Source organism: Colletes gigas, unplaced genomic scaffold (genome assembly GCF_013123115.1).
Source record: "Colletes gigas isolate AHSC1104 unplaced genomic scaffold, ASM1312311v1 Colletes_gigas_Sc00005, whole genome shotgun sequence".
Taxonomy (NCBI): Eukaryota; Metazoa; Arthropoda; class Insecta; order Hymenoptera; family Colletidae; genus Colletes; species Colletes gigas.
The window spans coordinates 10,244,341-10,268,986 of record NW_025106634.1 but is presented as its reverse complement, the minus strand read 5'-3'; the positions used below and the strand labels follow the sequence as shown (position 1 = coordinate 10,268,986).

At 34.1% G+C, this 24,646-nt stretch overlaps 4 protein-coding genes across 9 annotated transcripts; 2 read left to right on the top strand and 2 right to left on the bottom strand.

The window, feature by feature from the left end:
• Positions 1-163: 163 nt before the first annotated feature.
• On the bottom strand, positions 164-10,485 carry LOC122395434 (tyrosine-protein kinase Src42A). Of its 6 annotated transcripts, none has more exons than XM_043393010.1 (8): positions 10,323-10,485; positions 7,610-7,951; positions 6,746-6,867; positions 6,463-6,626; positions 3,550-3,877; positions 3,128-3,463; positions 2,848-3,070; positions 164-176 (listed from the first exon to the last, which is right to left on the bottom strand). In XM_043393010.1, the coding sequence occupies exons 1-7, from the start codon at positions 10,373-10,375 to the stop codon at positions 2,862-2,864; spliced, it is 1,554 nt and encodes a 517-aa protein (XP_043248945.1). In that variant the 5' UTR covers positions 10,376-10,485; the 3' UTR covers positions 164-176; positions 2,848-2,861. The 6 variants fall into 6 exon arrangements, with proteins under 6 accessions (XP_043248945.1, XP_043248944.1, XP_043248943.1 ...); XM_043393009.1 differs by lacking the exon at positions 164-176 and adding an exon at positions 529-2,637; XM_043393008.1 differs by lacking the exon at positions 164-176 and having other exon boundaries at positions 529-3,070.
• A 670-nt stretch (positions 10,486-11,155) lies between these two features.
• On the bottom strand, positions 11,156-13,621 carry LOC122395056 (ubiquitin carboxyl-terminal hydrolase 14). The gene is made up of 6 exons (XM_043392355.1): positions 13,473-13,621; positions 13,183-13,361; positions 12,587-13,051; positions 12,188-12,457; positions 11,834-12,122; positions 11,156-11,724 (listed from the first exon to the last, which is right to left on the bottom strand). The coding sequence occupies exons 1-6, from the start codon at positions 13,486-13,488 to the stop codon at positions 11,450-11,452; spliced, it is 1,494 nt and encodes a 497-aa protein (XP_043248290.1). The 5' UTR covers positions 13,489-13,621; the 3' UTR covers positions 11,156-11,449.
• Positions 13,622-15,346: 1,725 nt separating this feature from the next.
• On the top strand, positions 15,347-16,862 carry LOC122395146 (39S ribosomal protein L12, mitochondrial). Its single transcript, XM_043392516.1, has 4 exons — positions 15,347-15,691; positions 15,958-16,219; positions 16,293-16,421; positions 16,507-16,862. Exons 1-4 carry the CDS (start codon positions 15,627-15,629, stop codon positions 16,621-16,623), a joined length of 573 nt encoding a protein of 190 aa, XP_043248451.1. The 5' UTR covers positions 15,347-15,626; the 3' UTR covers positions 16,624-16,862.
• A 632-nt stretch (positions 16,863-17,494) lies between these two features.
• LOC122395008 (pyridoxal-dependent decarboxylase domain-containing protein 1) lies at positions 17,495-21,601 on the top strand. The gene is made up of 10 exons (XM_043392278.1): positions 17,495-17,641; positions 17,763-17,948; positions 18,422-18,835; positions 18,905-19,186; positions 19,269-19,340; positions 19,429-19,665; positions 19,740-20,084; positions 20,165-20,450; positions 20,545-20,802; positions 20,967-21,601. The coding sequence occupies exons 1-10, from the start codon at positions 17,576-17,578 to the stop codon at positions 21,215-21,217; spliced, it is 2,397 nt and encodes a 798-aa protein (XP_043248213.1). The 5' UTR covers positions 17,495-17,575; the 3' UTR covers positions 21,218-21,601.
• The last annotated feature ends 3,045 nt before the right edge of the window (positions 21,602-24,646 follow it).

The following is a 24,646-nucleotide window of genomic DNA, read 5'->3' as shown; positions in this document are numbered from 1 at the left end:
TAGGAGTTTATTAACTTAAAGTATATCGTCGACATTTCGTACATGTGCTAAATATATTTCATAAGATATTTACAACAAACACAGTGAATGCAGAAAATCGTTGTTAACCGGTGTGTTTAAACAACATTGAAAGGTAAAAAATACAATTAAAATAATGGACATGGTGTGATTTTCATCTGCAAAAAAAAAAATATACATTATATAAATGTTTGGGAATTAAGGAAAAGCGGTAAGGAATGTAAGAAATTACAAACAAGTTAAAATTACTATTTGTAATATCTCTGCATATACGATATATGCATATGTATACGTATGTAAGTATACATATTCATATATACGCGCGCACGTATATATATATATATGTATGTGTATGTATGTATGTATGTATGTATGTATGTATGTATGTATGTATAAGTAACTACACAATAACTAATGTTTATGTATATTGTGTATATATTTTTATATGTATGCATACATATAAAACTATAAAGATGTATATAATATAATAGTTATTAGACGATACGCTTACATACGAACAATTTTACCGACAATACTATTTCATTGACATTGTTTTCGTTTTTCTTCAAAAACAATCTTCTTGCACAGAGGATTATGCTATTTCACATCGTTAATACTGCAACGCTAGTATACCCTCTGCTTTTTTTTTTTCTTTAATTAAGAAAAAGCTATTAATAAAGAAATTACTGAGCTTGTGTATAAAAATTGCATAGATATTTTATGTATAAATGAAACCTATATATAAAAGAGCATTTCGTTACATTCAAATAAAAACTGTACAGAATATAAATATGTATGCTTATATAAAAATGTATTTTTGTACAAAATCGCCTGACATACCCTACATAAATGATTTCTGTAATTCTTCCTAACATCAATGTTAATATTATTCATTAAATACGGTATAATTTTTTAAAAATAATAACGTGGCAAAATACTTTCAATTAATTATCAGATGACCACAAAAGATAATCAAAGTTCCCTTATACTGAATTTAAAAAAAAATAATAATTATAAAATTTTGGTTCGTCTTTGAATTATAATAACGGTAAAATAAGTAATCAAAGAATTTTACAAGAAACAATGCATTTAAATTATTCCTGTTTTTGAGTACAATATTGATGCAATCATTCCCGCGTACGCGTTTGGCAGTATGTGTATTATTTTTATGTTTTAATGGATAAAAGTTTTTAAATGTACATCGTGAAAATAATTACAACATACGTAGTGGTCTCTGACTAGTATACATATATGCATTTGAGTAAAAAAAGCAAAACAAACCATATCAAGTTCTACATGTACAGTCTACAAATTTATAATATTTTTTTATAAACGAGATAGACGTTTTTTTTTACATAGAATGAAACAAAGGTACACATTGTATTGTTAATGAAAGTTCTTCAAAAAATATAAGTAAATAAATATTAGATATGACACGATACTTTTACTGTAAACGTAGACAAGCTAAAGCATATACATATAACATACATGTAATATAACATGTTTGTTTATTCTAAAATCTTTCGTGGAAAACAAGAAACTACAGATTATTAATGTGTTTCCATATACTAGTGTATAATTTTATATTGTTTAATTGTGAAATTATAACCTTTAGAAATATAGACTATTAGTAAAAGTCAAAAATTATCAAAAATAATAAATGAATAATAAAAATGAATAAACATAAATTTAATTAACATGAAAACATGATCGAGTGCAAGATCAATAATAGTTAATACTAATTGTGGAATTCTAAAACTATAACACGCCTATACGTATATGATTAAATCAGAAATTCGGGCATTAAAAGTTTACATGCCTCTAATAACATTAACATTAATACCCTTGTGTACTTTCTTACGTTATCTTACACATTTACTACTTTTACTATAAACAATTAAGAATAATTTTTAGATTAGATGCATTGCTTCTATTTACTAACGTGTTTTTTTTTATTTTTTTTTTTTTTTTAATTTTTTTTTAGAATGACTGAGAGTTAACATATTCAGAAAGATTGTAAAACAAATATGTATAAAACTGAAAAATATCTATCATACATGTGCATGGGTTTTCAATGAACCAGTTCTAAAGTTTTCAATTTTAAATGCATTAGAATTCAAGTTTATATATATTCAAATGTTTAATATCGACAAATTACGTTATTTTAAAAAAAGAATGAAATGGAAGCAGGAATGATAAATCAAGGCGCATGATAATCCGCCTCGTCATAGATCTATAATTTAAATCCTAACGGACCATCTTTCCAAGAAGATGGAATGTTTATTTTAATTAGTTGAACACTGTCTTAAAGTTCTTTACATACATCAAATATTTATAATACGTTTGACTTGTATTATATCGTCAAGGTTTATAAATAACAAATTCTTACTTTAAAAATGTTAACTCCCATAAATATTGCCCAAGGAAAAAACTATTAGTATTCGACATTGACACGTTCAGAATATAATTTCTTAAAATAAAATTTAAACTACGTCACCGTTTTAAAAGTCATCAAAGTACCGATCTTCAATGTTGTATAATTACCGATGAATTGACAAACTTGTTCTTCGATTTTATGGCAGCCAGAATGTAACGAAAGCAATCAATATAATGATATTGCTAAAAATATAAACGACATCATTTATCTTTTGTAGAAAGAAGACTATATCGTTTAGTATAAAGTGTACTCTGAAATATCACAAACATCCGCGTGTCTCTAATAAATTCTTAATTATAATAATCTGCATTTTTCTCGTTGCATATTCATACAGAATATCTATCATATCTTATCAGCATCTCAACAAATCATATTCTAACAAAGAATAGTACTTCAGTTTGGTACTTCAATATGCGGATGCCTCCTTATACTCGGAGCCTTCCATTGTAAAGAAGTCCTCGAGTTTCCACTGAAGTGTTTCGAATGTCGGCCTTTTCATTGGATCTTTATTCCAACATTCTAACATAATGTCATATAACGCAGTTGGACAACCGGGTGAACATGGCATTCTATAACCGTGTTCTACTTGATGAAGAACTTCAGCATTTGTCATACCTACAAATAATAACATTAAATATCTTGAAAAAAACCTAAATTTACAAATTTATTTACCTGGATACGGTATTCTGCCGTAAGTGACCAATTCGCTAAGAAGAATACCGAATGACCACACATCGGATTTAATACTGAATTTACTATAATTTGCAGCTTCAGGAGCAGTCCATTTAATAGGAAAACGGGCTCCTACTCGAGCTTCGTATTCATTTTCTTTAATCAACCTAGCTAAACCAAAATCTGCGATCTTCACTACATTTAATTCCGCTACCAAAACATTACGGGCAGCTAAGTCTCTATGAATGTAATTCTGTGATTCAAGATATGCCATACCCGCTGCAATTTGCGCAGCCATATCGATTAATCGTTGTAGATTCAAAGTTTTGCCTTTTCCTAAAAGAAATATTTCGAATATGTATAATACATACGAAATAATTAAATTACACATCAAATACGTGTACAAAATTATTTAATATTACCTTGTAAATATTCTAACAAACTACCATTCCTCATCAATTCTGTGATAATGTAAATTGGTTCTTCCAAAGTGCATACAGCATACAACTGAATTAATTTTGCATGACGAAGTTTCTTCATAATTTGTGCTTCTGCTAAGAAATCTTTGGGGTCCATAGTCCCTGGCTTAAGCGTCTTTATTGCCACTGCAGTAGTGTTATTCCATGATCCTTCCCATACCTCCCCAAATTGCCCATGGCCTAATTTTCTCACAAATTTGAGAGACGAACGATCAATCTCCCATTGATCCCGTGTGCGATGGCTAAGACCCTCGGTAACAGGTTTCTCAACCTATCAACAAAGTCAAGTATAGGCCAGTCAATGGCTGCTGAATATTTAAATTTTCTTAAATAAGTATACCACTATAGTGAAAATGACAAATGTTCCTTTAAAATGTACACACTAATGAATAACATGTGAAAAGTTAGGTGTGTATAGGCCATTCTAAAGTTCCTTTAAAAAGCCAGAACGTTGATCTTACTTCCTGTTAATACAAACCTAATCAGAAGCCCTTTAAGGATGTTGTTTAGGCTGCATAACCGCTTATTAAGTTTGTAAAGAATTCATTATAAGTAACAACAAACAGCAAGTGTTGCTTAAATAAAAGTATCTAGTCTAATGATAATACCACAAAGAATAAAACAAAAGAAACAGTGACTATTATGCAGGATGCAAGTGATGAAAAGCAAATGTTAAGTCATTTAATTTCATGCCTTTTGACATTCACAAGAATTTTGAAAGAAAACTATTTTAAATTCGCAAAAATGTAACAGCTAATGTGTGTAAAGTACAATTCTAAACTTGTTATATAGTAGACGAATCTTTATTTCTGACATATAACAATATTTTTCAAAAGGTCTTAAAGTTGTTACATACAATTCCAGGAACTTAGTAATTGAACACTTATGCGCAGTCCAAGACATAAATTAATATACTAACAATTCTTTCATTGTCTAGTATACATATTGCCAATAAGAATATAGCACCATATGTCAATTACCTTTGTAACACAAAGTGCTCTCAATATCTTAAAATTGTGATGATTTAGAAAAGTAAAATATAAAAAGTTCTTAAAGAGACATAGTTAGAAAACTTGTAAAAATTGAAGAAAAACTTCAGTCGGTGAGAGCATTAAATAATGTAATTTGGCAGGACAAAAATGTCTTTGTATTTGAGTTATGAAATTTGTATGCAATAGTTTATTAAAAATTTTTCAGAAAATATATAAAATTTATTAGATGAGAAGAAAATCTGTTTTAAAATTCTTCAGTGCGCGTACAAACACAAAAAAGAATTTTAAAACACATATTTTTAAAAACTGATCTATGAATTTAGATTTCATATACAGGATGTCTCGACTATCTGCAAAAAAATATATTATTTATTACATATAATATAATGTAATATAATATAATATAATATAATATAATATAATATAATTTAATGCGATATAATAATATTTTTCCTCTATATTTCTCACATTTATTGTTTGTGCAATCAATACTGAAAGACATAGTAGGTAATTTGGCATAAAAGTTAAAAATATATATTTTAGATATCCTGTATATCAAATAGATTTTAAGCACACAAATACTGGTAGTAGAATATGTTTATCACCCATTATGGTCCACATACAAAAAATTTATGTACCACTAGTTACTGCCATAATGAATTTCAATAATAGTACATCAAAAGAGTACACGCCAACGCATTTATTAAAATTTCTTTTGCCCTTAAATGTGTGCTTTCAATCCTATTTCTTTTAAAAAGCTATCAAGTTTAGTAAGATAATTTAAGATTACAAAAAGTAGTGAATTTTCTAAATGAAAAATGATAATCTAATGTCTTTGAAACATGATTCCATATAGGACGGGCTTATGCTGTGTGTACAGGCCAAAGACATAATGGAAAGCGTTCATGTTAAAAAGAAAATTAACATGTTATGTCATATTGGGACATTCAATTTACCAAGAAAATCCAGCGGGAAGTAGGGTAAGCAATAACAGAGAAACAAACAAAGTCTATTCAGAGATCAAACTTTGCAATATTATTTATCAAACTAAAAGCTGTTTTCAGACCTTAATATTTTTTAAAATAAATAGCAACAATATATATTATGATTTTTCATTTCATCCAGCTATGTATGTACTCTCCAGAAATCAATAGAAAATTTAATAAAGAACAATCTTTTTACATGTTCATAAATAGAGATCCTTCGATCAATTTTGATTAATGTTAGTATTACTTTTTATTTGTCAATGTATTTAAATATCAATTAAGAAATATATTTTACACTTTGAATTACAACTTTGCCCAATATATTGTTTTTAAATATTTCAACAATATGTCTTAAAGAAAATACTGATTATTGTTATAGTCATTTGGTAAATTACATGATTTTTTTCAGCAAAGTCCAACTGGAGTTTAGACAGTGCCATAAATATATAAAACATACATAATGTTTAAATGTTATTTAATAGTTAAGTACAATTGTTTATATTGCTTCATTTATTCTATATACAAAATTAATCATATTGTATGCTTGTGTACAATAAAGATCAATAATATCATGCATTCATGTTCTTACTTTCAGTTTTAGCTTACACTCAAAATCAAGGGATTTCTACAACGCTATCGTACGTTAGAATGTAAGTTTTTAAAAAAATGTTTAATTTTATCATACAAACTGAAGAAGCCCCTTGATAAATATTTTTAGTAAAAATATTGAATAATAATTAAGCAATACATCATATTCTTTAATACAATACTGATATATTATTAAAAATCATTTTCATACATGCAGCAAGCTGTCTAAACTCCATTTATATGATATAGGATCATTAAAAGTAATAATTTAATTGGTAACTCTGTCATACCTGTACACAAGGTTTGCATAGATTTACACACAGTCCATCGGCATCTTTACTATAATGTTCAACAAGATCTTGAAGGTTCCTGAATGTAGTTCTCCTAGCAATGAAAAAACCACCCTCGTCCAATTGCCTAATCCGATAATGTTTAACTGTATCGCCGTCACGTACTATAAAAAATTAAAAGCATACGAGTATTAAAATATACTACAAAAATATTACACTGTACGTATATGTAATTGTAAAAATATGGTATTTGCAAAACATACATAATTATTTATTAATTTACCTGAAAGAGAATAATCATTATGTCGACTTTCAGAATCTCTGATTAAAAATGCACCATGATCATTTTCAGGCAGTAATAACTTCTTTTCAGCTTCGATTCGTTTAATCTTTCTAAAATACCATCTAAAAAGAATAATATTATTTTTTAGAAATAATAGTTGTAATATTTATAAATAATCATATTATAAAAATATACAAGATTTCAATAATAATAATAATAATAATAATAATAATAATAATAATAATAATAATAATCAATCAATCAATCAAGTCATAATCATTATAATATATTCTTTATTTATCTAAACTAACTGATAGCCAGAGGTGCTCAACCAAGTTAATACAACTTGGAGTTAATGTAGGCACTGTTAGTGAAAGCAAGGTCACATTGATTACTTGACTGTATGGAGTGAAATTCATTAGGTGAAAATGCAATAAAGACAATTGAATAAATCAAAATTCATTGGACTCTTTAAATCATTAATTCATATTAATAATATTATTTCTATGATATGTGATGTATATATATACACACACACACACACACACACACACACACACACACACACACACATCATGCAATAGCATCAAGCACTTTCCATTTGAATACATAACTGTGAACTTTTACATGACTTGCGTACTTAATACAAGCATATTAAATATTCATTCATTCATAATATTCTACAACATACAGTTGTTTGTTTGTTACCAACTGATATTTATTATAATAAAAGCATAATGCACTTTTCTGTAACTTAACATATGTTTTTTAATCATAATCTGCCAATCCACCATTACGAAATATACAAATAGTTTTGCCAAAAAGATAGATGTGTATATAAACACTTTTAAAAATATAACTTACGGTTCTGCTTCGATAGATTTTAATTTTGCAACATAATTGCTGGGGATATATCCTTCCTGTCGAGTTCTTTTACTTCTAGCTAGCCACCAATCCCCTTGAGTATCGTTTAAAATCTCTAGGTGTTCACCTTTTCTAAAGCTTAAATCTTCATCTGTACGTGCATCATAGTCGTACAAAGCAACAAAAATTTTTGCGGTCGGCACATCCGCATCTGGAATTTGCGGCGTAGGCCTAATAGGATCTGGAGGCGGTGTTGGGACTGGACTAGCTTGAGATGCAACAGCCTCTATATTTGGATTGCCTATTCTATCAGGCTTTTCTTTTTCAGTATCTGTCGGACTGCTGAAACAATTACCCATTTTTATATATAGTTTTTGAATTCGTCCAATGTAGAAATTCACTGTCACTGTATCATGAAATATAAAAACTCTTTTTGTAAATGTTCATCCAATATGTTCACGTTTGATCCTTTTGCATGGACATTGAGGTATAGTGGTGCAAATATAAAATTTTCATAACACACATGCCTTGGTACGATTTCTTAAACAGTTTTTAATACATTTCTCGTACACTTGTAAATCCGTTTATATCGGGTGCAGCTTAACTGTACAAGGTGAACACTAAAGTGCACTTCGGTTTCTAAAACGTTTTGTATAGAAATCACTAAGGAAACCGAGGAAATGCATAGTCTTTAAAATGCGATATAATTCATAAAATCGGTGATTCTCTTCTCGAAGCTTCTTCTCTTCTTCTTAAGAAATTAACAATTGTTACGTCGACATCTAACATAATAAATATCGAACACTTTAAATTATTCGAAAGTTTCACTAAAAAACACGAATAATAAATGCGAGCGTTCATTTGAGTAGCCATTCACTCACAGCAGTGACACTTTCCATTAGATCTCTGTATAACGAACCGTGATATAAAAACAGACGTATGCTCGATTGGTGTACGCATTTTCGTCGAGTTCGCGCTGATCCAAGCTTGACGTCATAATGTAACCCATGTTTAAATTTAGGTTACGAAACATGAATTTTATTACTATTAATATTTATTTGCCACTTAAAGTTACTCATAATATTGCTATGCTTTCATTTGATCCTTTCCCACTGTAAAAATATTATCGTAACAGTTTATGTTTTATATACAAAAATGAAAATAAAAACAACAGTTAAACATAAATTTCATTCATATTAGAAATACTCGAACAATTCTAATTACAATAGTGTTCGTCTCTGAATTTTACGATTTGTTATTCTGTGTTTAGTTAATGATAAATCGTTTAAATTGATATATTATATAGAAAATGCTAATTATATACTTCCGCTGTAATGACGTGCTTGGATCATTTCTCGAAGGACTTGTGTGCTTACGCGGCGAACATACACGTAAGCATATCCTGTTTTACTATCAAGCAATGAATAATTAGCGTGGGAGCGTTTCCTTCGACGCAGTTTGGTAAAGATAGAACAGTTTAAGGTACATACATATGTAAGAAACACAAGTACGAGATCTTAAGGACGCTAGGAGACACGAAATAAAATGCACATTTTAAGTTCGAAACCGGCACTCCTGGTGTTTCTATTTTCACGGGCACAACAAAAGGATAACAACTATCAATCGAATTGTAACACACCGACGAGATATACGGAATAAAAATTCTGAGAAAAGAGAAAAAAAATTGAAAGGAATAACACTTTTAAATGGGCAATAGAGCCCGCTAAATTTGAACTTGTTTAATGGGTCGGCCATCGCATTATTCGAGAACAATGTGAATTCTCTTACACCGGAAGATCATTTTATTTTTCTATCGTCGATGTTTTAGCACTGGTGTCGCGTAACAGTGAATGTCTTCGGAAACACAACGACGAACAACGATTAGAAAAAACGTGGACAACATAATAGAAAGTAGAAACGTCGTCGCCATTGCATTAAATCGGATCCGTAAAAATTCTGATTTCCACATTCACGACGAGAAATAACTATAATATGTAAAACACACGGTCAATTTATCATCGAAACATACGATTAAGTGACGAACGTACTACGTACGGCGTTTCAAGACACCTCTACAATTGCTTTATTCATCTTTGCAAGCAAACGCAAAACATGAACAGACTTTTCACGAGAAACCGACGGAGAGGTGAAAACACCCATGGTGAAGGTGGCCAACGGAATGTAGCTTTCGGATGAGATCGGATATGAACACGAATGCAACCGAACATTTACTGTCCCCAGCCAACCAACAATACAAACTTCTTTATATGTATTGCTATGATAATCTCGTCGCATTTAGCATATCAAACTGATTACAATTTGATTAATTCAAAAAGAGTATGATATTATAATTTTTAATACAACAAGGTGATAATGTTCGAAAAAGATCGCCATACTTTTGATCAAAATTAAATTAAAAATCTCCGATTACGTACTTTATCATGCATTTTCGTACACGATGTTCAAGGAACATATAAAAAAGAATAATTACCAAGTACACAAAAGAATAATATAATTCCATATTGATGTATCGATTATCCCCGTCTAAAAATTATATTTCGAATTTTTAGGAAATTTAACACGTATTATTGCAATAGAAAATAGAATATTCCGACGATCCTACATCAAATATCAAATGAGTTTATCAGCCAACAAAATAATGCGATAGATATGTACTTATCTGCGCTACTGATACAATATAAGTATTCATTACCTGAAATATCTATCGAATAAATGTCGAAGGGTTTTAAATTTTTTGGAATACATTCTATCAAACGATTCAATTTACACATCCAAGTAACTGCGAACTGTGCACGTTATTTTTTAGTAAATTACGCGACAAATATAATAGATATTGTTAACCGTAACCGGCGGTATCTTTGATAGTACTGCTGAAAGCTTAACCATTTCAAATTATCTGCTTCACAGTTTTTATGTACCTGTGTATATGTATGTATAAAAATATACCGCATCGTGGTTATACGTGCAAATGTGTATACAGTCTCATTTATATTACATTATCAGATTTCCTTCCGTTATCCAATTACACATTTCTACGAAGATACATCGATGTTTGTTTAAAGAATCATGATATTTATTAAGCAAAATTGTATTCTAATTTAGGAAATCATCGTTATGATAAAACATATTGAAAGAAACACGTTTTTTTACAATTTTCTTGTAAAAAACGTAACAAAGTGAAAGTGACAAAGATGAGATAAAAAATTTTATACCTAGAACCTATAAAAAATTTCATACCTAGAAAGTAAAAGATAAAAATACCTGGATAATTTTTTACCATACAAATTATTGAATAACTGAACAATTTATCTTTATATTGAACAGTGTTATATAAAATATAATGATTTATAAATACGTTCGATATAATTTTCAGGTTGAATTAAAATTTATGAGAAAAATAATGTGTCTACCTAAAGTTTTAATAACAAAAATTTACAAAAGCAATCATAATTTTGATCGTAATTTTATTGCATCATTGTAAAAAGAACACATTAAAGATTGACAATAATTAATCGCTTGTATTTTATTTTCAACTTATTATCACCATTTTTTCATCTAAACGTATAGAATCGATGAATAATTTTTCGTATATTACCATCACAGAAAGAACATGAATGCAATTGCATCATTATTTAACATTTGTAATTTATTTGAAAATGTTACAATTGCTATTGCAAATAGTAGTTTGCAGTACCATAGAAGTGAAATTATATTAAGATATTAATTTGTATAAAAAGAAATGCATTTCCTAACAGACGCAAGGTGGAAGTTTTATTAGAATCGTTTAGTCGACAAGGGAATTTTCTTGTTGCGCATGAATTATTTGGTACTTGAATCCTCGTCTGTATCCGTATCAGGTGTTTCTAAAACTTTTGGACCATAAAGAAGAACATATGCGCAATGCCAATCACCACCACCACTGAGTCTCAATACTTCTTCGCTAGTTACAGAGCTAACAGTTTCATCGTCACACTTTAACCAAACATCACTTTTTTGACGAACCCAAGCTACATAATGACCACTACTACTTGACCGTCCTCTATGCGTTAAAACTGCTTGTAATGTGTAATAACCACTGTTGTTTGACCCTAAATCTGTAATAATAATAGCATAAATAAAATTATACTGGCTCGTTAGAAAAGCAACACATTATTAGATATAATTTGCGTAATTAATTTCTAATTTATATTTGAATTTATTTACCATCTGGAAACCAAAAAGGATGTTGCTTCATTTTCTTATTACTTTCTTTATCTTTGTTATTATCTTTAACATTACGCGATTCTTCTACTAAACTATCTTCGTATTTTTTAAATTTCTCACGCATAGGAGTGAGTTTATTTTGAAGTTCACTACTGCACAATTCAAAAACATCAAATTCAAAAGGAAATTTCACATCTTTTAGAATTTTTGCGTTAATTGCTTCTTTCTCTTTGTAGTAAAACCGTACAAATTGGATGGTTAAGTACGCCGGTAATCTACTAATTTTTGACTGTAAAATAAATTATAATTATAATTAATGAAAATAGAATTATTGCTCCGAGAATCAATTTTTACCGTTTTTGTATACACTGCATCTCTGTTTAAAGTCGATGACATTTTTGTAATTTGTTCTTGCATCTTATTTCTGAGTCCAGAATGCATGTATTTAACTTCTGTCGAAATAAAACAACTTAATTGTAAAAATTCTTCTTTTCCTTTAGTAGGTGGTTCATCTTCAGATTCTACGCATTTTAATTCCGTATCAAACGTTCCTCCAAAATACTGCTCGATCAATGAACGAGGCTTATAACTCTTTCCATCGTCGTTCGAAGTTGCAGGATTATCCTATAATTGTTTTATACTTGTAAATAATTTACTACATACAAGACGATTCCCTCTAATTTCGTTGTCTTAACGTAAACTATAAATCAAAGGCTTAACGTGGATAATACAAATATTGGAATATTTAATAACCTTTGCAGGTAATTTCTGTTGTAACATTCTAACAAGCTCTGTCCAACATTCGTTAGCATCCTGTTGTTGAAATCCACTGTGTTCAGATTTTTCTGCAAATCTTGGAAATGCCAAATGCATCATTTGTACGAGTACAACGGGTGGCAAAGACGATCCCTTATCCATACTATCATAAAGATCCCTTAGAGCAGCTGTTATACTTTGCGCGGGTACAAGCGATGAACTACCAGCAGCTGCAAGCCCACCTGAAAAACCCTTTAAAGCATCTCGCAGCTCGGGCACAGTCTTCAAGCACTGTACAGTTGCATTAAGATAACACGTATTTCCTAAATTTGTTAAACCAGCAGGTAAGTCTAAGGCTGTAGCTAATTCAGATTCGTTCATATCTTCTAAGAATAATGGTTTTTCTGTAGGCTCTACCGGCACATCTTCTTCTTTGGAGCCCATCATTAATACAGTAATTCCCTACAACAAAGACACAACGATTCATAAAGCTTTAATCAACAAAGGTTTAATTATTTTTTATTTTATTATGTATAAAGTATACTTATTACTAACAGAAATATCAATATTGACAATGTTCATTATTTTCTTACATCTTTTAACTTGACGTTACCCCAATCATCGTCCTTTAATGTCATCCCTTTTAACATAACTTTTTGCCTTTCAGGCTGTACTCCTGTCAATGCAAAAAGTTGTGCCTTAAACAACATTGGTCCTTCGTCTGTATTAACTTCTACGCCCGGAAAGAGTTCCTTTCCCCATTTAACTTTAACTGAAAAAAAGTATTTCAAATGTCAAGCATTGTGCAAATATTCCGGTACAAAATGGTACAAAAGATTTTAGGTTAAAACTTTTAAAAATTATCAATTTTCGTTTTACATACTCGAGTATTGAGGCATATTATTTCTTTTCCCTGTTCAAATCTATTTACTTTTTGTAAAGTTATACCACTCAATGGACTTCAAGTGTATAATATTTATTCACAAATGACTAAAAATGTGCATAAAATGCAGCGTCAGACATCGCTTACAACACGTGTACATGGCGCCATCTAACATCAGAGATTCGAACTGCTAAAATCGTGCCAGGATCACAGAATGTTAAAGGAGGTATCCGGAGTACAGCTACCCCCACTCCTCCTACTCACTCAGTCTACCTTGATTACATATTCATTGATAACTCCTTTCCTGGGATTAAAATATGAACTTTTAGAATTTAGGAATATAGTATAGACCCTTGGCAACATTCAACGACCGATTTTGCAATGCTCCACGCTTTAATTAATTAGTTGTTAGCGATAGATCCCTAAGGTGTCTCGTTAAAAGGTTAGACGCATTGTGCCGACCTCCGATATTCGTTAATAACTATTTAATAAGGCATGAGATGGTTCCAACAGGTATCCTTGACTGTTTCCAAGGGTCCATACTATATTCTTAAACTCTAAAAGTTCATAATTTGTTCCCAGGAAAGGCGTAATTAGCAAATTAACGAGCAGTGATTCAGTTGAAACCAGCGATTTCTACTGTGGTGCCACCTAGTGGCGACAACAGCGTACTATGTGTGTTCCTCGGCTTGTAATTAACTACTGCTCGTTAATTTACTAATTGCGCCTTTCCTGGAAATAAATTATGAACTTTTAGAGTTTAAGAATATAGTATAGACCCTTGGCAACATTCGAGGATACTTTTTAAAACCATCTGATGCCTTATTAAACAGTTATTAACGAATATCGGAAGTCGGCACACTGTTTCTAACCTTTTAACGCGACACCTTAGGCATCTATCGCTAATAACTAATTAATTAGAGCATGGAGCGTTGAAAAATCGATCCTTGAATGTTGCCAGGGATGTCTACTTTGTTCCCTAATAGCGAAAATATGTGTGTTATTGTCGAAAAGTTGATAATTCATCGATTAAAGCAGACGGTGATACAGCCGTAAATGTTCCGACTTCCGATATTCGTTAATAACTTGTTAATTACGGGGGCAATGGTTCTAAAAACTATCCTTGAATGTTGCCAAGGGTCCATACTATATTCTTAAATTCTAAAAGTTCATATTTTAATCCCAGGAAAGGAGTTATTAATGATTAATCAAGGTACCTACTGAGTGTCAGGAGTAGGAGGAGTGGGGGTAACTGTACTCCGGATACCTCCACTAACATTCTGTGATCCTGGGACGATTTTTTGAGTTCGAAACCCTGATATTAGATGGCGATACTGTTTCTTTGCAGATTTTAACACAACTATAGGTCATTCATGTACGTGAGCTCGTATATATATATGCATTTTAGCAGTTCGAATTCCTGATATTAGATGGCGATACTGTTTCTTTGCACATTTTGGCGCAATATTAAAATAAATATCGCTTCCAGTCTAATCGTTTATAACTTATTAATTACATTAAATAATGTATAGAGAAATGGTTCAAGAGCTTAATTAGCTATTAATAATATTTGGAACAGTTACGAAGGATTATAAACATTGGGAAATTAGTGGGAAAGGTAGAGGAGAATGTAAATAAACGTGGATGTATTCTGTGGTGGAGTTTTATTAAAGGAAGTTGTGCCATTTCTCAAGCTAATAATTCGGCGTTTGTTTTAAATATCACGATGATCGTATCCCGCGGGTTCTTAGCGATAACATGGCTATACTCGCGATAAGACATGCGTAACGTGCACAAATATAAACTACATATGTCGTTGAACACTCGGTCTATCGTACATCTTGTCTGCGGTGTAAGGAGTAACATATCGTTTATAGCCGCATTTTCCTCAAAGAACACAGCGAATTAAACCATTTGATTGTGTATTTGTAGATGCAATTTATGTCTATCAAAAGATAGTCTGATACGATTTTACACAATCTTTGTTTAATTGCACTTCGTTGATACGTTGAACGAATAATACATACTATTTTTATGTACTTGTAAGCATTTGAGATTCTTCGTGTACAGAGTCGTTAAGCATAATCAGTTATTAGTTTTGCGTACAAAGAGTATTTGTTTAAACGTTAAATCGTGTCGCTACTGAAACAAACAATGAACGCATTACGATTTGTCTCTCGACGTAATGTCCATCAAATAATTCGTCAATTTCATAAATGGTAGGAACTACACCGATAAATACACGTTTCAACGAAACGTGGTTACATATAACCTCACTTTCGTATACTTTCTTCAATTGTACGAATTATTGAAACTAACGATCAATTGTATTTCGATCCAACAATTTAATACTCTGCTTATATATTGTTGTTCCACTAACCGAACCATAAATTACGCTGATACAATTAAACGAATCAAGTTTAAATGTGTCAATGTACATATAGTATAATTTGTTCGATCCTCTTTATGCTTCGTTATGTTTTAGCACCGTTCGACGACAAATAGAAGCGGCTGCAGCTGTCGGAGAACCTTCGGTGGCCCCTTCGGTGGCCCCTTCGGTGGCCCCTTCGGTCGCCACAAACAAAGAACAGAAAATAGATTCTAAAATAGATCAAATCGCCAATCAGATAATTTCTTTAAATCTTATAGAGGTAGCACAATTAAGCGATTTGTTGAAGAAACGATTAAATTTACCGGACGCGCCTATAATGCCCATGGGTGGTTTTGCTGCTGGGTTGAAGGTCGAGGTACGCGCAATTTCCTTCTTCAGTAATTATCTTTAACTTAAAAACAAATGTATACGTAATCGTTTTGTTTTAGGAGGAAGAAGCTCAACCGCAAGTGGTACAAACTGCATTCACCGTTAAATTATTAGCTTTCAATGATAAACAGAAAGTTGCCCTGATAAAGGAATTAAAAAATATATTACCAGACTGCAATCTTGTACAGGTGATACACCTTTTCTTATTATCATTGTGTACGATTTACTTGACGGTATTCAATTGTATAACCGTGGTATTGTTTGTACACGTAGGCCAAAAGATTTGTTGAAAGCGCACCGGTCATAGTCAAGGCAGATCTTCCAAAAGAGGAGGCAAACCAATTGAAAGAACTTATCGAAAAAGTGGGTGGTACCATTGAAATTATATAATTACAAACTACTGGTTTCGGTATGTAATATATATCCGACGAGTCGCTTAACCAGTCCAATAGTTTTAAAATATCTAAATTGGTTAGAACTGAAAAATGAAAGCAACATTTTTATACAGTTCGAAATAGAAGAGTTCTTTTCATCGAGTACAAACAGTGCATTGCATTGCAATCCTTTTGTACGTCCTTCTTTTTATCGAAATACATTATTACGCCGCTTCTTGTATATTTCTAATTTAAGAACAAATAAATGATTAAATTTTATAACAATTTCTATGTAAGATATCTTGTTTGAAATTATCGACGATAAATAAACTTGTAGAACACACGTTCGTTTTATTATTTGCATCGCTTTTCCTGAAACCCTTTACAGGGTATAGCCGAATAAGGGGGTCAAATGTGCTCTATCCATCGATAGAGCATCAGAAAAAAACATTCTGTGCCAAATTTCAACCCTCTGTCTTGTCCGGAAGGGTAGTTATCGGGAAAATTCGGATTCCCCTATTTAATCGAGTACGAAAATTATGAAAAAAATCTGGTGCATCGTGGATATTGAGATACGTGTTTGAGAATTTTTTCCGATTTTTCGATTACAAATTCGCAGAAAAATACCGATTTCGTATTGAAGCTTCCGAGACACTAGATTTATGAAATTAAAACCTGATTCGGACATCGATAAATTAAATTACCTCAATTTTTTTATTTATTTTTTGTTCGTTCGTTGTATAATCGGAGTATATTTCGCGGTAGAGCGGAGATTTCTATTTGAAAAAATGTTTTCTTTTAAGCGGTCTCGATTATAGGGGATTTATCATCGTCTAGGGAAAGAGAGGGCGACAGAAGAAATTTTGTTCGGTAACCAACCGCGAATGCAACGAACGAACGAACGGATCACGAAGCTGCGAGGCTGCTCGCAGCTGTGACGGCACTGCGCCACGACGACTACTGCCACGATGGCCGAAGAGGCTGACATAAACGATAAAGCGGCGATGGAAAGTATAGCGCAAAACATACTCGAGGTTCGTGTCAGCAGTGATCAGGACAGTGCTCGATAACGTAATAGTGCCTTTCGAAGCATCGAGAGAGTTTTTAGTTCCGGCGATGCGGCATTATCCGGGTCTTTTTCTGTAATTTTGACAGGTCAGTGCCGGAGGTGGGTCTACGTCGAACCAAGTGACCGCGTTGGAGTTTCAGGCCTCGCAGGTGATATCGAGGCTCGAGGAAGCCGTAGAGAGGACAGCCGATGGTGGCGGTACCACATGGAATAATCCCTCTGGATTTCTCTCGCAATCGAAAACACCCGACGAAATATTAACTTTGATTCAGGTAAATACAACGCTAGCAGAAGCCATTGCTTCGTCGCCGTTGGTCATTTCCATGAGTCTCTTCCTTTGATTGGCCCTTTCGTTTCTGTTACACGACGAGCGCTCATCACGTGGTTCTACGATTATCGTGAAACGGTCAATTGGGTTCGCGGGTCTGCGGAATAGCGGCTCTTTTAAAATATTCCAATTTCTATATTCATTTCTCTTGTAATGTTCGCAAACAAACTTAAATGCTTTCAGGAATCAAAAGTTGTTGGCTGATTGTACACAGTTGTGCAATATCATACCAAACTGTTAAGGAGCAATTAATCTGTTTACATCTAAAGTTATGATACCGCAATGTATATTTAAACATAAATGATAGTTGGCATCTTATTTTATAGATACCATCGTCTGCCTATAGTCAACAGGTGTAAAGTGGAATTAGTTTTTAAAACTATCTAGAAAAAATAAGAAACAAATTTTCGTTTACAGGATTTGGTAATTCACGACGACGCCCCGCAAGCAGCGGAGGATGGTTCGACCGAGACGGCGACCAGTCAAGTGACGAGTCTGCCAACGTTAACGGAGCCGGCGAAATTAGCGTTAATCACACAAACCATTTCCGCGTACGCGCTCGCACTTCCAAAATCGCATGCTCAGAAATTGGCCGGTCGATTGGCCGCCGACACCACCAGATGGCTGAGCCACATCTTCCGTTTCGTCGACTGTGCTTCCTCGTTTCACGAGGATCATCTGGAAGGTTTGGTCAGGGTAACCAGACTGGCGCTACACAGAAAATATCCTCGGTACATGGAAGAGGGTTTCACGGCTCTTGCTGCCTCGCCGCCATTAATTTACAGTTCCGTGGCCGCACCTTTAGGTGTGGTACAACACCTGTGCAGACAGGTACGACACACACGCTGTACGCTTGCTACAATGAGAAATAACTAACGATACGTACTTTGTATTCCGTAGCTTTCTTTGCCGCTTCACTGTGTCAGACCCATTCCTCATAACACAATGTTCGGGTCGCGATACAGTATGGACGTTTCTGCTTTGGAACGACGTTTAGCGGAAGACGCGCAATCGAACAGTGTAACGCCGCTTCTCGTGCTGGCCGAAGCAGGTTCGGTATTAACGGGCCACTGCGACAACATTGCCAGGCTTCGTGCAATTTGCGACAAGTACAATGTTTGGCTCCATCTTAGAGGACACTCTCTGGCCGCGTTAGCGTTGAATAATTCAGCGAAAGACTTGGTGCGTTTACGTTACTTTCACGTGTACGTAATTCGTTTCGTTAAAAGTCGAATCTGTACGATAAAATACTGTTCGTTTCCAGTCATCAAAAGTGGCGGACAGCATTACGTTACTTCTCGGAGTTTGGTTAGGTATACCATCCTTGCCAGTAGTTGTATCCTTTTAAATAGATATCGAACCGAATACAGAAACGTTCGAAACGAAATAAATGGTATATTTGTTCTTAACTTGTAGATACATAGACATTGTATAGACTAACAGACACGAAAGGTGGTCGACCCACTCCGAGAGACACAACCCTGTCTTTGGTGTCGGGTTTAATGGCGGATTCGTTGTCGAGACGTTTACCGACGTTACCGTTATGGGCGACGTTGCAAGCGTTGGGTCGAGACGGTGTACATAATAGGTTGAAAAGATGCTTTTTAGCCGTGGAAGAATTGTATAATAAAATCAAAAAGTTTACTTGCATAGGGATCTTGGTAATTCTCAACGAAATTAATATTTTCTTTATCAAATAAAATTTATGGACATGTACGTATAATTGACTGTTTAGAGCCAACCGCCAGGAGGGGAACTCGGATCCTACACGATAAACGAGCTCTTGACGAACCCGGTTAACAGTCCGCAACTGTTCGAAGTAGTGGCCAGCGCGTTGGTGTTTCAATTTCTGCCCGCTGACAGGGATTCCGAAACAACGGAACGCGTGCCCCCCTATTACGACAAACTGAATTCCTGGCTGGGGCAAATTCTTCAGAGAGATATCGAGAACGTACAAATAGAGCTGTGCGAGATCGAACACCATGGCGCGGCGATTCGCATTTGCCCCCTTGAAAACTCGGAACCACCTCCTTCGACCGAGGACATAGATAACGTGGTGGCTTGCCTCGAACAACAAATAGTGAGTCTGTTTGTTCGACTATAACCGACCGATACGCGTCCGTTCTCTTTATCACTAATTGTTATCGTACCGTTTAACAGGAAATACTATTGGCGACGGTCGAACGCAAAGAAACGTTCGTAAAATTAGTCACGGAGAATGATTCGTTGCATTTAGTGGAGATGCCGGGTTGGGCTGGTCTGGGTGGCGTTCGTTATGCTCCTCCTACGTGGATCCACGTAATGACCGATCAGGCGATGGAGGAATTGAACAGATTAAATACGCAACTGGTCGAAGCTTTACGAAACACGGACGCGGCGTTCTCTTTGGGCGAAGGAGCCGACGGTTTAGCCTGCGTACGATTTGGAATGGTTACACAAGACACAGGTAACAGTAAATAATCGATCGCTTGTTCGTTATTCGCGCGTTCTACTTGTTCTGCTCCATGTCCCGATCAACTATGAAATAATTCTCTCGGCAGACGTATCCGAGCTGTTGTCTTTGGTCTTGCGAGTCGGTCAAGAAGTAGAAGCTAGTTCAAAGTTACTGGACACTATATCCGAGGTGGTAAAAAGAGGTATCGAGGCAGCACAAACAGATTTGGAGAGGGAAAATGCAGAGAAATTATGGCAAGAAGGTATTCTTAGGCACGTGCCTGTGGTTGGAACCTTCGTTAATTGGTGGAGTCCACCTTCGAAGGAAACTGGAGTTCGTGGACGTAGCCTAAATCTTCAAGCTGGTAAATATCGATACCAAGTACGGACGGATAGCCCGAAACTCGGGTTCTAGATAGATCTAGGCCAGCTAGACTGAATTTCGGGTTATCCATCCGTGTGCGTGCACCCAGACAGACCTAACCCACGCTAAACTAACATTACCTAACAACATTTCGTCCAAATGCAGGAGTGGTCGAGAGTACAGAGAATATTTACAAGTATCATATGCAACTGCAACCGAATTCTACAGTGATCAATGGATCCGGAGCTAGAACACCACCGCAACCTTTGGTACAAACACCAGTTGGTGCAGGGAGTCAGAGTCATAGTCGCTCCTCGAGTCATTCTAGCCTGCAGAGCGGGAAAAGTATTTCCGCGGTGACAAATGCCGTTTCCCATTCACAGGTAAAAGAGGAATCCGGCGAGGTGAAATCGTAGTGAAGGTCAAACGGCACGGTTGGTTAATAGAAAATCACGCTCAAGTCCCACGGACTTGGCAAAAGAACGATGCTGTAGGTGAAACGGTCGAACGTTTCCCGCGAAAGCTGTTTTTTATGCTCGAAGAGCAAAACAAAGCAAAGCATTAGCCCCCTAAAGCGTACACCGAAGAGCTTGGTAGCTCGATCCAGGTAAACACGCTGCCTATTATTTGTAAAATCATTATCTTCTTAAGAAAATAGTTTATCTTATCTCTCGGCCACGTTCGATTCACCCACCGTATTCTTTTCTTTTCGCCTGGTTCTTACTTTGGAATTCCAACTTTTTAAGGTCGCGTACGATTCGTTGAATTATGGCTGGTGTACTTATTAGACTGACACAGAAGTTATAATCGTCGCTTATCGCGACGAGTCCGATAAGAATATTAACTGTTATCATTTGCCGCAACATTTTTCGCAGCACAATACGATCAGAGATACACAAGTGTATGTTTTATAAACGATCCTCTCGATACGATATTTGAACGACGTTATTATGTTGACTTTAGCTAGTTGAACGAATAACAAATATTCCAACGCAGAGATAAAAGTTCAAGTAAATATAATTAAGTAAGTTTTGAACGATAGAGCTTTGCAGGATACTTTCTGTGTACACATGTTGTTCGAAATAAATTTCTCAACAAGATGTCTCTCATATTAACCATTTTTTTTACTTTGCGACGCTTATCACGATCACCAAAAGCTATACGAGATTTATTAATTTCTTTCCAAGCACAATATATCTGTATCTGATAACGACGAGACACGCAGAATCGTGATAGCATCGAGCATTTAACGAAATATCGTAACGCACGTTACTATTTCTCCGTAACAGTTAAGCTTTTTTTAAGGATACAAACGATCCTACGAAACGCATCAAAAAGAGAACGTGTTCCAATGTTCGTAAAGCGACGACTCACCAAAGAGATACGCGCAGGAGGAGCGCAGCATATGCGAATCGTTGTTTCGACTAAAACTTTGCTCGCAACCGAGCGAAAAGTTTGGTCGAACCGGCGAGGATCCGAATGCCGTGCAACCCCCTTCACCTTTCTTACATTTAAATCCGTACGACTCGAACCGTTCTTGTGTAATAATATGTAACTCGCGACGGAGCCAGAGTTTCGTCGGATTTAAACAAGAAATAAACAAAACGTTCGCATTACTATAGTATTCGGTAAATTGTTGACAGATACACTAAGCGAAAAGAAATTAAACTGTATGTATATTTATGTACCAAATTGTTGTAATAAAGTATTGCAATCGAATAAAATCATTGAAGCGTATACATTATGCTTGGCATTTCATTGATACTTTTACTTGGTTGGTATTTACATGATACAAGCGTATTTTTGAATATGTAAAATCGATAGGTAACACTTGTTCCCAATCAAACTGTTATTTACAAAATGAAACCTCTTTCGTACAGTGCCGATTTCCATGTTATGGTACGCGAAGAATTTTTAGCATTTAGAAAGAATGTCTTTGGTTGTGTAAAAAAAACCAAGTCCCCGTTTCCGTTGGCCACTCTTAACTAAAATCGAATGCATAAAATTATGTATACTGTATAATATCAGGAACTAGCTGTTCAACGTACACGACTGTGGATAGATAGATATTACGTTTTTATTTCTCTGTTCGTAATATTCACGTCACCATTACATTAGGAGGAATTAAGTTTGGAATATGGCAATTAGACGTAATCGTTATGCACAAAAACATTATCGATTAACGAGTGTTCGTTTTGCTCTCTCAACAGCTGCACCCTCTTTACAAATACACGCTTCAAGTGCTTTTCTCGCGCGTACAAAAACATCATAGAAATCTTAAACTTACATTAAGTCTCGATAGCCTTTGCACACTTTGTAACTAGTCTCTTTCACACGCCAAAAGAGAAGAATGCCACGCAAACAAACGCATACATACCTTTTTGAAAATTTCAATGTTCCAAGGCCTAAGGATCGCAGTACATGTACTGTACACATAGAATTTTTTATCAATCGAACGAAACAACTCTTTTTCCAAATATACAATTATATGTATAGGGTGTGTTAGTTATTTTATCACCGAGATCTACATGATAGGATCGTACCCGATATAAAATGATTACAGATTCAACGTCACGCAAGTCACGAATGTCCAATTTTCTCAAGAATAACTAATTAACTAGAAACTATGATATTCGTAAACGATCCAAGTGATCGTTCGATTTATTCGGACTTTGATTAATTGTTACTAGAGTCCATCGACAAATAATAATAAATGTAGTATATTAATATTTGGTATTTATACATATACTACAGTAAGACATACATAAACGTGTATTTTGGAATTTTCATGTTAAAATTACTCTTATACCAGGGGCATGATCGTGAGACATAATGTAATTACTTGTTGGTATCTAGTAAATAAAAGAAAGCTATTTAACTTACTATTAATTTATATTTACAATTTATTCGTGTCGTGTACGAGTAGAGAAAGGAACAAAATTGAAACTAATCGTGAAAAATGCTTGATTCGCGGAAGAGAAAAAAAACCTTACTTTTAAAAGGAAATTCTCGATCCCTGAAATCGTATACATACATCTCGCATACACTGTACCGTACTGAACGAACCGGTTTCGTCCAGACTCTGGTCAGTTAGATTTTGAATACATATACACAAAAATGCTTCGATCTTTTGGTTCATAATTTAAGCATACTCGAAACAAAGTCTTTCAGTTTGCGATGTAATAATTTTGAACTATCGGTCGTGCATTCGTAAGAAACTAGTTTCAAGAAGTTACCCTTCACACTTCGTTGGTGATTATCATCAACATTTTTGATTCATTTTTTCCCCTCTTACCATGTACATTTTTGGTATCCTTGATTAAAAAATTCCATAGGCCAAGACGACACATCACCAATTCGATACACACCCACCCACACACACACACACACACACACACTCTCTCTCTCTCTCTCTCTCTCTTTTTCTTTTTTTTTGTCATTCGTTCGTGAAAATTAAATGCGGTTGTATTCGTTGGAAAAAGTTGTTCTCGATTCTATCTTGCACACACTTCCGTTCGATAATAACAATGGAAATTGAGAAATGATTGGAATAAAAGTTCCGCCAATGATCGTCTAGACCTAACCCAGACCATATAAAACTTTGCCCATCCTATTGCGAGTCAAACTAATCAAATAAAATTGCAATTGTTTGTTATATCTATAATAAATAAACGAGCCACGTCCGAGCCGTAAACTTGAGATTGCTCGTATGCGGTTCAGACCAGTGCTTCTCAACCACTCTAAATCACTGGCCTAAATACTATGTGCTTGTGTGCATACAATCTAACAATATTCTTTCCTCTCCAATCTTCTTCGTGAATTAGATATTTATTTGTTTTTATTCC

What these genes read in the sequence shown, in the direction of transcription:
- LOC122395434 (XM_043393010.1), bottom strand. Translation starts at nt 10,375, where the DNA reads ATGTATTCCAAAAAATTTAAAACCCTTCGACATTTATTCGATAGATAT. An exon ending in AAATCTATCGAAGCAGAACC is followed by an intron (nt 6,868 to 7,609) that starts GTAAGTTATATT and finishes TATTCTTTTTAG; the next exon opens with ATGGTATTTTAGAAAGATTA. An exon ending in TAATGATTATTCTCTTTCAG is followed by an intron (nt 6,627 to 6,745) that starts GTAAATTAATAA and finishes AATTTTTTATAG; the next exon opens with TACGTGACGGCGATACAGTT.
- LOC122395056 (XM_043392355.1), bottom strand. An exon ending in AACAGAAATTACCTGCAAAG is followed by an intron (nt 12,458 to 12,586) that starts GTTATTAAATAT and finishes AAACAATTATAG; the next exon opens with GATAATCCTGCAACTTCGAA. An exon ending in TCCTTTTTGGTTTCCAGATG is followed by an intron (nt 11,725 to 11,833) that starts GTAAATAAATTC and finishes TTATTATTACAG; the next exon opens with ATTTAGGGTCAAACAACAGT.
- LOC122395146 (XM_043392516.1), top strand. Translation starts at nt 15,627, where the DNA reads ATGAACGCATTACGATTTGTCTCTCGACGTAATGTCCATCAAATAATT. An exon ending in ATTCGTCAATTTCATAAATG is followed by an intron (nt 15,692 to 15,957) that starts GTAGGAACTACA and finishes GTTATGTTTTAG; the next exon opens with CACCGTTCGACGACAAATAG. An exon ending in CTGCTGGGTTGAAGGTCGAG is followed by an intron (nt 16,220 to 16,292) that starts GTACGCGCAATT and finishes GTTTTGTTTTAG; the next exon opens with GAGGAAGAAGCTCAACCGCA.
- LOC122395008 (XM_043392278.1), top strand. Translation starts at nt 17,576, where the DNA reads ATGGCCGAAGAGGCTGACATAAACGATAAAGCGGCGATGGAAAGTATA. An exon ending in ATAATTCAGCGAAAGACTTG is followed by an intron (nt 19,187 to 19,268) that starts GTGCGTTTACGT and finishes GTTCGTTTCCAG; the next exon opens with TCATCAAAAGTGGCGGACAG. An exon ending in TACCATCCTTGCCAGTAGTT is followed by an intron (nt 19,341 to 19,428) that starts GTATCCTTTTAA and finishes GTAGATACATAG; the next exon opens with ACATTGTATAGACTAACAGA.